Source organism: Zonotrichia albicollis, chromosome 1 (genome assembly GCF_047830755.1).
Source record: "Zonotrichia albicollis isolate bZonAlb1 chromosome 1, bZonAlb1.hap1, whole genome shotgun sequence".
NCBI lineage: Eukaryota > Metazoa > Chordata > Aves > Passeriformes > Passerellidae > Zonotrichia > Zonotrichia albicollis.
The window spans coordinates 131,449,770-131,464,038 of record NC_133819.1 but is presented as its reverse complement, the minus strand read 5'-3'; the positions used below and the strand labels follow the sequence as shown (position 1 = coordinate 131,464,038).

At 38.6% G+C, this 14,269-nt stretch overlaps 1 protein-coding gene across 3 annotated transcripts in view; it reads right to left on the bottom strand.

Moving 5' to 3' along the window:
* Positions 1 to 275: 275 nt before the first annotated feature.
* RGS22 (regulator of G protein signaling 22) overlaps positions 276 to 14,269 on the bottom strand; it is a 65,824-nt gene continuing 51,830 nt past the window's right edge. For 2 of the 3 annotated variants that reach the window (XM_074554371.1, XM_014264472.3), the window contains exons 23-27: positions 14,101 to 14,241; positions 10,440 to 10,655; positions 8,604 to 8,709; positions 7,944 to 8,037; positions 277 to 6,015 (exon numbers count right to left, since the gene is read on the bottom strand). In XM_074554371.1, the coding sequence (XP_074410472.1) occupies positions 7,964 to 8,037; positions 8,604 to 8,709; positions 10,440 to 10,655; positions 14,101 to 14,241 (537 nt within the window). In that variant the 3' untranslated portion in view covers positions 277 to 6,015; positions 7,944 to 7,963. Of the gene's footprint in view, positions 6,016 to 7,943; positions 8,038 to 8,603; positions 8,710 to 10,439; positions 10,656 to 14,100; positions 14,242 to 14,269 lie in introns of all 3 variants that reach the window. The other variant, XM_074554382.1, reaches the window with a different exon arrangement.

Here is a 14,269-nt window from a genome sequence, read left to right as displayed (position 1 = left end):
TCTGGTGTTTCACTCAAAAAAAAATTCACTGGTTTTTTTCCTTTGGACAGCTTTCTGAAGGCCTACTATTGCCAGGTGCTGAGCATCTCTGGAGACATGAATTAAGAGAACGAGTTTCAATACATTCAGCAAATTACAGGATCAGGCAGCCAGGAGTTAAGATGATCTTTGAACTTGAAAGTCATAACTGGAAAATGAACATAATCATACACACTCTCCTTTTTTAGATCAAGTACTCACTTCATTAGCTTGAAAATAGTAAATAATTTATTGTAGTCTTTAGCGAATAGCCCAACACATGCTGTTAATTACTTTCTCATTTGGGAGAAGAAACACAGCAAAAATTAATTTTTTTCCTGCATAGGCTTTCTAGAAGAACTCCCCAAAAATGCATTTATTTTTTTTTCAGCAGCCATGCAGACCTCTGGAAGGAGCCATATTCCTCAACAAAGCAAGTGTAATGGCTCTGTTTCTCAAATGCAAGTGACTACAGACACAAACATTGTAATGAAACACTTTAATTTCAAAAAAATAACACAGAGAAAAATGGTTGAAATATTGTATTAGAAAAAAAAATTATACATATACACCAAACTTAAGCCCTATGCAATTATGATGGTTAAAGAGTTTACCAAAGAAGGTAATTTTATGCATTTGTTGAACTCTGTATGTGTATATATATATAAATATATACATATATGCACATATACACACATATGCACATACAAAACAGCAAGGGTGTAAATTATTCTAGAGATGTGATAGATTCAATTCCCAAAGTACCATTTTCAGGAGTGGTATGCAAGCCAATCAGAGTCTGGGGTTTACAAACCTAGTGCTGGGTTGGGTCTTGCAGCTGGGATGGAATCCATTGAGTTGTCTATGGATGAAAACTACTAAGAATGTTATAAGCTTGCTGGTTGCATTTACTGAGCTATAGTCACCATGGCCTATTGTAGTGAATAATTCCAGGGAAATCTCTGTATTTGCTCACTTAGTCAGATGGAGAATATTGCATAAGCCATTGTGTGCCTGTGCATTCCTTGAGTGTGATGCTGTGGTCTTTTTCTTGCTTGCCGTGTCATTTGTTTCATTTAACTGTCTCATTAATGGCAAAATTGCTTTGCTTTGTTCAGAAATCCTATTCTGAGAAGCAAGTATTACTTTCTTCTTTAACTTCTTGCCAACAAAATATTTTCAAATGCATGTGGTGCAGAGGAATTGTACAAGATAGTTTGAGAGCAAAAAGAAGTATCTAAAATTAAAAGCACAAATCCACTTACTACATTCCCATTTTTCCTTTGACATTAAATGAAATCTTAACATGAGAAGTGCACACAGTTCATCAGCATACTCTGAGCAAATACATAATTAACATGTGGATTGAGCAAAGCTGTTGTCAACACTTTCACATATGTTACCACGAAACTAAAATATTTTAATTAGTAGAGAAATAGAGGAAAATCCAAGTAAATACAGCATGTGCTTGACATAAAAATTAGCTTGACTCTATGAGTATTAAAAACAAGAGACTCTCATCTCTACTTTAAGTATCCTTACCATACTAGGACAGCTTAGTGAGTCCTGCTCATTCAAATCTGCTCCAGTGCTCTGATAAATAATTACTTGACAGAGGAGTGTCCACTGTGGTCATTGTGCAAATGCTTTACTAAATCATTGGTAGAAATAAAAATGTGTGAGTTCTATGGCAGGTCGGTAGAAAGTGTAGACTTTGGTGTTTTGTAATGATCCCATTTGCTGCACTGACAGAACCTTTTTTTGAAGGCTACATTATAAGAGGAGAAAATAAAAGAAAACTATGTAGCAGTACCATGTGGCTTCTGATTTGGGAACTACAATTTAGCCTATTAGACATGGACCTATTCCAAAAGTGCACATTCAGACAATCATGCATGAAGGAGTTAGAAACACAGATGTGAATTATAACTCCCTGAAATCCTGGGAGTGCTCAAAATTAGGTGGGTGTGAATTGTAAGTACAGATCCAGAGCTAAATTTTTTGTTCAAACCTGTCTTTCCCTAACATTTTTACAGCAACTATTGAATGTATTAAAACCAACATTGTTCCGTAAGCTTAAAAAAATACTAGTTAACCCCATCTTAGCTGTATTCAGACATGATTCACAATGTCTGGCTAAAAACATTTCTATAAAAAGGTAGTAACAAAAATCACCAGTTGAATGTAATGGGAGAGTTTAAATAGGTCAAATTTAAGCCAAATTACTGCAGTTTAACTGGCCACATGCAGCTTCACAGTGATCACTTTGACCCAGCATTTAACATTAGAAACATAAATAATTAACGGGTTTTCTTTCCCGAGTTTGGGACAGAACTTTGGAACATCTGTTCTCTCTTCAGTCCTTTTTACACACACATGCTAAATCAACATTTCTGACTAGAACAATGGTGTTAGTTGGGACTGGGGCTGGCCATTTCACAAGCATACAAGAAGTAGAGGACGGAAAATGTACCTGGAACACTGAACTGGGCTAAAGGCACAGAAGGAGCAATGAAGGAGCACCTGCCATTTTTCAGTGCTCTCAACAGCAGGAAACCAAGGGGCCCAAATAGATGCAAATATCCAGTTCATTGATGCTTTTATCTGTAGTTTTCATTGCTGCAAGTTTCTGTTTTTTAAGTCAAACATGTTTGCAAAGTGAATCACTATTATTCTTCTCATGTGAATGATGTAGACGGTGTGGCACAAATCAGTCTGGCCTTGGCCACCCCATACTGTATAGCAAGAGAAACTGGGTCTGCTCCCCCCACTACTGTAACTGCAAAGCACCTCTCCCCATTGCTGATCTCAATATCTGATGACTAAAAACCAGATTTTCACACCTTGAAGGAGTCAAATGAAACCACAGTTAGTAGTCCAAGACAGTTCCCCATTAACAGGACTTTAAGAAATAGCCATTAAAAAGGGATCATGAGGAGTACAGAGGCAATGGCAGAGCAGCCTTGCACAGACTCAAAGGAAAAAGCATTTTGCCCCTTTTAAGTGGTCTGGTCATGGCTACTACCACTCCTGTAAACTGACAGAAGTGTGCACCTTAGTGACATAATGCAGCACTATGTAGTTTCAGGAATTCATCTCATGGTCTGATATTTTATGTCATGCAGCAGAAGAGAAATCAAAGCAAAATGTATAAAGCCCCTTCTGAAGCACAAAATCAGAGCTTGTGTTGATGGCAAAAGTATTTGAATGAGCAATTTCGGGACTACACTCTCAAAAATTATAAATTGCTTTAATAAATATGTCAGGTCTGATAAGAAAAAAGTGAAATACACAGTAATAGCATCTTAATGTAAATAATTATGAATTTAAATTACATCTTTAAAAATCCAAAATAATAGTTCTATTATTATAGTCCATTAATTGGGAGTAAACATCAAAAGTAAGCCTGAATGAGTATGATTGCATTGTGTATTTTAACACTACTAGCATACATCTATCCAGAAGTTTTCTAGGTTTGCAAGTTTCTGGAAAAGAGAATTGGTTTTATTATCTGTAACAGCAAACTTCCCAGAGAACTGCTGTTCTGCTGTAGAGACTTCTGAGTGTCACAAAGTGTAAGTACTCAAAATAAACAAGGAATAAATTTTAATTGTCTGAAGGGAGAGGTGCTGGGGTTGTTGAGAAAAACTTTTCTAGCTCTTTAAAACTGCTGAGTTCACATAGGTGGTAAATCAGCAACCTGAGAGAGAACAGATCTCAAGAGTAAGACAAAAAGACAATAGCAGTACAAGTGTTCTGAAGTTATATAGAATCACCATTCAGAGTAATAATGCTTAGTCAGTACTCAGATTCCCTGCTGGAACTGGTCCCTTGGGATGAGACTTAAACCACTATTCCATTTCTGGTGTATCACAAAATAGCAACTCTAGGGTATCTGCCATTGCATTAGATTAGATCCAGTAACCCAGAAATTTAAGGGTCCCTGTCTCTTAATGTATTCTCTGTTCAATTGCCCGGTATTTCTTTAAAATTGACACATAAAATGAAAATGATGATATGCCATGTAGCTCTAGCATTGCTGATACATGTGACCCTTCTCATTGTGTCCTGAAGACATGGCCTTGGCACTAAAACAGCGCACGTGTGTCTACATACACCCAGATGTTTCAGCTGCCACAGAGACAGAACAGCAAACTAGATTGAGAGTAAACTTCAGTTTGCAGCACTTGGTGTGAATAGGGCCAGTTTGAAAAATTCTATTCACAAATTAAGTACTTCTTTCTAAGTTTCATTAACATGTATAGTGTTAATGAACACAACTGTCTGGGACAGTAGTTTTTTGCATGAGGTAAATTAGCTGGTAAATTGTTGTTCACTAGTTGGCAAGGCTGGAACATTCACAAGGAGTTTTAGCATTTGTAACAAATATCTGGATAATATTTTTAATTTTTTAAGTAATCCAAGTATTACTCTTGTCAGAACTACAAGCATAAAATAAGCAATGTCTGCACATTACTTAACTGCCTCAAAATTCCATGAAGGCAAGAATACAGCAACACAAACAGCCTGCCATGCTCCAGCATTTGGTTGCGTGCACTGTACTGACCACAGCAGTAGAAGGTGGCCTTCCATGTGCTTTTTAGGGTGACATACATCACTGCATTTATGGCACTTCATGATTCTTTGCCTTTCACATTAATGAGTGGTAGGCCCCACATAACACCACATGTGCTTTGCTCACTACAAGATGCTGCATTCCAACCTCCTCAGATGTATTGAACATTAAAGTTTACTGCATTTGTGAAATTTAGGAAAACATTAAAAGCAGGGAAAGAATTTTATGTTTTACTCCCTTGTAGCTTCCACCAAAAACATATTTTTCAGGTAACTCAAATACGGAACGAGTGCAGACAGGCATGAAGCAAACTCTGAACCATGGGCAAAGCAGGAAATGAACCAATGATCTCCCTTGCTTCTCCTGTAAGAATATATGATCAGGACAACTACATCCATAAAAGAAAGTGTATTTCTTCCCTGCCAGCCTGTCTCCAGCAGGAGACAGTCCCATCCCTAACTCAGGGCTAATCCTTGGGAACGGCTCACTGGAGCTTGCTGATCAGCCTTTCTTTTACATGCGTTACACACATGTGGGGGAGAATGGAGCCAACAGCTTTGTGGCTGGGCACTGGTTTTTAAAGAGGTCTGAAGAATGTGGAAAGGTGTAGTGTCATCCTGTCTCTTGCCTAGTAGTTAATTCTTCCCCTGCCCCCTTTTAATTTCTCAATTAAGCCTTGGTCCTTAGTCCCCACATCTACTGTGCCCCAAGTCTTTTGGAATGCAGCATCTTAGAAACTTCTTAGAAGTAGGGAGAGCTATGCAAGAGCAACCCTCTGTTGACTAATGTCTTGGGACTAATGATATTGTATATAAGGTCCCAATCCCATCTGTGTCCTGAGAGATTTTAATCCTTTCTTGTGGGTCAAAACTCAGAAATGAGACAGAAGGTGAACTTTGAAACAGGAATCAGATTGAACTGAGAGGAAACAACAAGAACATCTGCCTCTATAATAACTCAGAGACCTCATGAGTTATCCTTGATGAACAGAAGCTGTGTGAATTGCATAGTGAGAGCACAGTGTGCCAAAACACCCTGCTTCAGGGCTGTCAGTTCAAGGCAGTGTTTTACTTATTCATTAGATCAAACACTGAAGAACTGGGCTTGATTATAAGATGTTTAAGGTGGAGACTACCTAGTAGTTTGCACCATGCATACTTCGGTGGAATCCCACTGCAATTTGAGCAAGGTGTATTATTAAATTATAAACACAAGAGCCAGTGTCACAATCAGGTTGAAATAGAACACATTGGAACATGTTTATTTTCTAGCCTCGATCTCCTGGTTCTTAATAATATTACAAGTCATCATCTTTGCTCTGGAATTGTAAGAACAAACCTTGCAAGCACATTACATTTGTGTCTCCTGGCCACCTCCATTGAATGTCTCTGCATTCTCTCCTCAGAGAGATTTTGATGTGCCTGAAAAGGTAACAAAATGTCATTGCTGTGTTCAGCCAGTTGGAATAATCAGAACAGTTCTTCAATTAATGCATCAGCTCAAATTGGGGAAATCAATTTATTGCAAATTAAATTTTGTAAGAGTAAGTCATTACTAATTCAGGTAGTGGGAGACAGAGGGAAAGAAAATAAGAACATATACACACTTAGAGAAAACACTTTTCCTCCATGTTTCCCAGGTTCAAGTTCACTCCAAGCACCTCTCCTCCCTTCCTTGTAACCATCACTGGTTGCACTCTGTCCCCACAGGTGAGGCACTGGGAAGTTCCTTCTTCCTACTCACTATTTTCCTCTGCTGCAACATCAATCCTCCACAGGCTGCAGGGAATATCTGCTCCATCACAGAGCACCTCCTCCTCTTCCTCAACTTTCTCCTTAACCTCTTCCTCTTACACCTTCACCTCTGCACTTGGTGTTTCTCTTTGTTCTTTATCACTCCTTTTATTTCTTCCTCCACTCTCTGGCTTTCTTTGCTCTTTCTGAAATGTGTTTCCCCAAGGTGGCCCCATCTTGGCTGAGGGATCAGCCATGTCCTGTGATGGGTCCTTGGAAGAAACTGGGACTGGCTGTGCCCAGCACATGGCAGCCCTGGCCTTTCTCACAGGCCTCCTGCTGCCAGCCTTGCCACCTATCCCCAACAGACCAGGTGTGACCTGCTCTGTTACAAAGTGGAGGGAAGATGCCCCATCAAAAACATTCATGGCCTTGTGTAGCTGTCTCACCCTACCAGCAGAGTGGTCAGATCACTATAGGATAGCTGGCAGGCAAATTTCCAGAGGCATTAGAGAGTGGGCTGCAACTGAGCCTGGTGGGAGGGACCTCACAGGACCTCAACTTTCTCATTGTGTTAGTCTGTACCACAGCCTGGTGCCTGGCAGGAATGCAGCTCTCTGGTCTGGAATAGCCAGGGCTGGCTGGGCTGGGCTGGGCTGCAGCAAGGGGGGCAGGTGCCCTGTGGGCCCAGCTGGAGGCTTCCCAGCCACAGAGCAGGAGCAGAGGCCCTGCACCAGCACTCCACATGGAGCAGAACAGTGGTGAGAAGGCAAAGGTGTGTGGAACACAGGCACACCTGCGAGGTGCAGGAGGCCCCAGGTGGATGGATTACTTTAACTGCAACTTTAGAACATGGTAAGAGGACAGAAAGAGAATGGGAGGGAAGACAAGGAATGCTGCAGTTTTCTCTGAAGTCATTTTCAGAAAATGCTGCCACAGGAAGATTATTTTCAGGCACTTGAAATTTTAGGAGGACTAGTGAGGGCAGGACACCAAGTTGCCTAACATAGCAGTGCCAAGTACAGAATTAGAAGAGGAAGGAGGAGCAGAGAAGGAAAGCAGCAATATTCCAAGTCCTATTAACTTTTTTAAGTCCACCTAATTTCAACATTGGCTTAAAAATACTAAAAAACCAAACCTCTAGAGGATTCTTCCTTCTAGGAATTTAAGCCTTGAAGCAAAATCTGGTTTTCTGTCTTTATCAATTGTTTTTTTTTGCTGTCCCACTTCTTTCTCTCAGTCTAATATTTAATTGGCTTTGGCAGAGGTGATCTATTGCTAGTTCTGTGTCAGGTTCTTGACAGTAACTTCAGAGGGTCTGAGATTTCTCCAGTCATCTCATGTTCCTATTTAAAAAATCTTAACTGGAAAGCTTAGATAACCTAATTTCAGAGACTGCCATTTTGCAACAAAATTCCATCTGGTCAACATTAGATCCGCTAACCATGGCTGACATGAAAAATAAGCTTGTTTTCATATGGAGGCTGTACAGCTTCAGTTAAACATGATTTGGAGCAGGATAACTTGCTACTAATGAGCATCAGCACTGGCAGCAGGAAAACTGACTTTTAAGAATTCATATTTCAAAGCACACTTGTTGTCATTCTGGTACTCACTTCCTGCTTCTTGGGAAGATTCAGAATTTAGGCTTTGTAGGAATGGTGGCTTTTACAAAACTTTCAGGTTTCCGGGAGGACATAGACAAATAACCTGCATTTGAAAAAAAAAATTAAAATTATGTGAAACTGAAGGAAGTGAATATTACATAGTGCTATTGCTAGCCCTACTACTAAATGGATGTTTTAAATGAATAAACAAACAGGTCGTAATATCCTTGGCAAAGACTTACAAGGATATTCATAGCTGAAACAAGGATGAAGCAATGCCTCCAGAAACATACTGACAGACTGTGAGAAAGAGGTTTCAGTATCTGCTTGAAAGTTAGTTGATGAAGCACAAGAAGCCAGGGAGGTGAAATGTGTATGTAATTGCCACATCACTGCAGAATGAAGAAATGGCTTTATTCCTCTCTGCAGCAGGACCTGTGCTGTAAAGGCAATGCAAAGATACCCTACAACTTTTACTTTTTCTTTCTTAGAAAATATACCACTCATGAGTACAGCCCAGAGAGCAACTCCCCTACAGACAGCAAAAGAGAGCCAGAGGTTTCTGTACACAACTCCGAAGAAGAGCAAGCAAAGTCCTTGTACTGCAAGGACACAAGTACACCTATGCTCTAAGCTTGTCCTGCTCAACTACAGAGCTTGGTTAATAACCTGCAGGGAGTGATGATGATGAGGTTTTCTGCAGATCTTCTTGCCTTTTGATGAGTATTCTTTCCTGCTCCAAGGCTTCTATGTACTTGGAATAGGACCAGGAAGCCTGCAAGAACCATCAAAAACCATCAGCCTTCAGGTCACATCACTGTAGCTTCTGATCCATTTCAACAGTAAGATAAAAAACTTGTTTATGTTATATTCTTATTACTGGCTAATTACAAATATTAAGAAGATTTTTTTTAAAATTACAATATTGGAATAATGGGGAAAAGAGTATTCCTGTAAATAAGTAAATCTCAAAACACCATGATTTAAGCAAGTTTGACAGATACAATGTTTATATTTATTCTTCATCCCTAGTCTGAGTGTTATTCTCTCTCCTTTCTTCTTCAAAAGCAAAGCAGCAGATCTTTACCCTCCCAAATATAATTTGTGCTATCAAGGACTTAATTTTATCTCTGTGCTACGCCCTTAGTCCTCCCCTTGGACTATGATTACTCTGTTTGACATAAACTCAAACCAGCAACTGATTTGTGGGGTGGAGAGGAAATACATATAAGAAAAGCTGTTTCTAGCTTATGTCCTTTCACTGAAGGTCTCATGAGCCTCACAGCTCCTGCCTGCCCTCTCCAGCAGAATGCTGCTACTGCTAGAGGCAGATCAACTGGAGATGCCATCCTTTCCTTTTCTAAGGATAAAATACTGCTTTTAAAGAAAACAATTACAGTTCAGATTGCATGTAAATAATAGGTTGCCTTTCCAAAACAGGATGAGAACTGCACTTTTATTTGGCCTGGTTTTTATCTTATGGCATGAGAAGTTTGGAGCAAATTTGTCATATCATGATGCAGTAAGAACTTCTATCACCTTGCTGTTGTAGGAAGGGGCTTGCAGAAGGGCTTATTGTTTATTAAGCCCTCTTCTTGAGGGTTTAAATGTATACCAGGGATGTACCGCCTTGCTCAACTCACTTTTTTTTTTTTTTAATAGGTATGAGCAAAAGTAAAAAGGTCCACTTAAGGGTAAGAGTGTAAGCTTATCCATGCAATTCACACTGTGATTTCAGATTTTGGGGGTATTTCACGGTACCTTTTTTTCTTTTCTGCTCTTCACTGCCATAATGTCGTGGGAAGAGCTCTATGGAATACAAGCAGTGGCCAAAGTGTGATTTACTCCTGATTCTCATGACATATCTGTGCTTATGTGGTTGCACAGGTTCCCTGTTATGCTCTGGCAATGCCAACTCAGCCATGAATGATCCCTTGATATGTCCAATGTAGCATGTCTGGTTTTCCCATTTCCAGGTAAAATAACCTGTTACCTTTTCACTACTGATTTGATGCATTGTCAGAGTTATGGAAGAAGTCTTTAAGTGGTTTTCAAATACCTAGATTTTCAAATACCAAGATTTTCTAAAGGAGTTCAGCTTCAGTTTTTGACATATGACCAGAACAGGACTCTGGCCTAAACCAAATTCTTTCAGGATATGAATTTCACAAATAATGAAAAGCTTCTTATTTGAGAACTGAACTACCTTTTCTTCAATTTATCTTTAAATATAGATTCTTTTTAAAATCCATACACCATAAGACCTTAACATTCTGTTAGCTGTTAATACTACTCAGAACCTACATCTTAAAAAAAATTAATAAAGAATAAAAAAAATCACCTGTAAGACAGGTAAACTTGAAACAGCAAAGCTAATTGTAGAGGAATGAACAGTTATTGAAGAACCATCTGACAGCAGTATTCAAAACCAAACTCCCCTTTCCCCTTTTCCCAAGATCATTTTATCTCTCTTGAATAACATCTGTAGGAACATGAATTATTTACCTTCCTCCCAGGTCCTTGTACAGGTGCTAAAGCTGCTGATGATCTTCTCTTAACATCAAGCTCATCTAGCAAAACACTCTTTGGCAGTTGAGTCAAGGGCTTAAGCTGAGTCAAGGGCTCAGGCTGAGTCAAGGGCTTGAGTTGAGTCAAGGACTTGAGTTGAGTCAAGGACTTGGGTTGAGCCAAATTAATGAGTTTTTTTCCTGCTTCTTTACCCTGCAAAAAACCTCATAATTAGATGTGAACAATAGTTACAGAGCTAAAGGAAAAAGCAAAGTATGAGGAACCAAAAATTGTCATTGGATATGAGATAGTGTCATTTGCAGTAATGTTTTGTAATGCTTAGCTTCATAATTCATCATGCTGAGCATATTTTAAAGTAGCAGCTGCTTTTTTAAAGCATTTCTTTGTTCCAGTTTATGTTTCCTGTCCTCTACACTCATACAGACATATTTCTTTCAGATTCAATACTTGCTCCAAAATATAGCTAGGTGACAGGTCAGATCTGCAACAGAACATATTTTAAGGACAGAGAGAACATTGTGAGCCTCTAATTTGGCCTCAGGTATAAATGTAGAGTGCAGGATTTGTCGTGATTAATTCCAGCTTGGTCCAGTAGCTGTGTATGAACTACAAGTATACAAGTTAGGAAAACAGGCAATGTACAATCTACAGTGAAGAACAAGGTATTGTAACCCTTGGCAAACTGCTCTGGTGATTAACTGTTTGTCATTTTCATGTTGGTTTGTTTCTCCTTTGCACATTCTGTTTGATGATCCCAAAACTCTTTATAAACATCAACTGATGTTCATATTTGACATCACAAAGAGCTCTCTCCAAGAGCTGAGTAATATAACCCTCCCATGTTCCAAGAGAGAAAGTGAGGGGAAAAAAAGGGATCAAATTGTTCCCAAAGTCACTTAGTAAGTCCCTGAAAGCTCTGGAAAAGGTTCACTCTGTCTCATTTCCTTGCTCCCAAAGTTCCTTTTCCTTCGTCATAATGCCCATTGACCTATGAACCCATCAGCTGTAAGAGTGACTTTTGGGTACAGAGCTGCCCAGGCAGTGTGATGCTGATCTTCTCTGCAGAAACAAGCTCAGTAGCTTCTGTGGCACACTCATTTCGTGGAATGGGGATGCCGATGCAAACACAGAGCCATTGTGAATACTACTGCACTCAATGAGAATGGTGAATTAAGCAAGGTCTTTAAAAATGACTTCTCATAATAAATTAAGCAATGTTATAGTGGATTTAGATCCCATGCCATTACACCACTTACTAACAAATAAGCTTATCGCTAAGAGACATAGCAGAAACACAGAAAAGGAAAATAATGTTGATGGCTTTCTTTGCTAAGGACATGGAAGGAGAATGTACAAATCTACAATGTAAGTTAAAGCTAAAAATTTAAAGCTATTTTGTGCACTTGAAAGCAAAAAAATCCAAAATCTATTTTGGAGATAAAATGCAATCATGTATACAACAAAATACTAGTACTGGCATCAAGGCAGTCTGAAAGAAGTGACATATATTGAAAGTATGTGGATGTGCATCTAGCAGGTAACAAAGGAAAAAGTCCATTGCCAGGATGAGTTCTATGCTTTGGTAGACTTTGCCCCTTAAATAACAAATAGGCACACAAAAAATATTGAGATAGTCAAACAATACCAAGTTATGCATCATTGCTCAGTGAAAAGCTCCTTGTCTGCCCATTTTTTCCACTATACTTCATGAAAGTCCAACTCTTATCTGTTCAGTTCTAAAGCTGAGGTGAGCACAGGTAGATTCGGTGCCCCAGGGACATGTGTAAAGGAAGAAGAAAGCAAATTCCTCCCCTAGGAGTACGATTGTTCTGTTTGAGATAAACCCAAAATAGCAACTGATCTGTGGGGTGAAGAGGAGATATATATATATATATATATATATATATATATAAAGTTGTTTCTAATCCTTGCCAGATCTTTGCTCTTGTTCAATGAGCCTGGTTGGGTAGAGGAAGATAGTCCTTCTTTGCCAAAAAATCATCACCTTCCACAAGCCAACAAGTGAACCTGCTGTTGCTCATGTTAGATGAAAGTTATCAGTATCCTTCAGGGATACTGCATCATTTGAATTATGCTGTCACTGAGAGGAGAGAAATCTCAAGATTTCCCAGGCAAGAGAACAGGAAATGGCAAATTCTTTAAACAATAACAGAAAGAAAAAAGGATTTTACTATACAGGAAAAAATTATATGTTGCACCCATTCTTTAAGAGATTTTAAAAGGTAACTGGTTTACTGATCTTTTTTTTTTGTGAGGAGAAGAATAGCGTACAAACTGTTTACAAAGCTGTATTCTCTGCTTGTCATTTTCTACAATTTCTTACTCTATTTCTCTGCTTAGAAGCATAATTCACCATTCCGATTTGCTCTCCATAAAAGCTAGGCTTTTGCCCTCCTGCCTAATATTTCCTCTTTATTCCTTGATCTTGATCAGAAATCTCATAGACAGGCAACAAACAGATGGAAAATAAGTCTGTGAAAATGTAAAAGTTTGTTACTTTGAAATATTGCACTCTTGCACTATAAGTATTGCCAATGGCCATGGCAGACATATATATATGGAGACATTGTGCTCTGGAGAAAGTAAGATGAGTTCTTGGATTTTAGACTTCCCTTGACATCGCTGTGTGGCCTTGAGTAATGCTTCACTGGTCCTCAGCTTTCATGTGCATAAGAAAAATAGCAATGCATATATGTTCTTGTGGGCCTATGTATCTGTCCGGATACCTGTGTGATTCACATCACATGGAACATCTCCACACATCTACATGGCATTTAGAATACATCAAGGTCTCTGTAATGCTACTTATTATAGTCTGCAAGTCCAGTAATTTCTCTGTCCTTAAAAGAATGTTCTCTCCTCAAAGCTTGCCAAACAATTGTATTTAATAAAAAATAAACTTTTTCAAAGCCTATAATCAATAGAAAAAGAAGTCCATTATATTTTAATTTTAAAAATCCAAGAAAAACAATTTTACAAACAAGCATTCCATTGTAGAGGTCACAGTTTTGTTAATGTGCTGGAACTGTCTGGAAACTTGCTGTGAGCAGTCTAACAATTTCACTTTCATAGCTGAGAAAATATTCAAGCAAAGGCAAAGATTATGCAAATTAATTACCACATAAATATTTTTTTAAACAATGTGCAGAATTTTCAAATGCTCCTTCTGGAAAATAGATATTAAATCAATTTTGGTTTGGGTTTGGTTTGATTTCAGTTGTGGTCCAGAATGTAAATTCTAATATAAGACAATATCATGAAAGTGCAAACAGGTCTGCAGTAGCCCACAGTACACACAGAGTGTACACAGATTTATTGTTCTTAATTCAGCCTTCTTCTTTGCTCTTCTCTTGGCACAAAAGGTGACTAAAATACATTTTTTCCTCTGGTTAATGAAAGGAGTATTCCATTGACTCACCCACTTCAACTCAAACATATGTATATGTACTGGCAGAATTGGGAAATGATCACCTTAGGACTGGGTCGAGTGTAAAGCTTGAAATCTAACAAGATTAGGTAGCTTTGGATCAGGCTGAGAAAGAGGTATTTTATTTGATGTATCTTTGCTCATGTTATTCAGTTCATCAGCGGTCACCTGAAACTTTATGAGCCTTACCTTTGCTGTTATCCCTTCCATCTTTTGCATATCTTTTTCCTTTTTTTTCTCCAAGGACACTAGAATTTTGACACTCTCTGGATCACTTTGGAATTTACAAAATTCTGGCCAAAATTTAAACAGAAGAGCAAAAATACTCATCTGCGCAGGAAGAAAATAAAGTCAATCT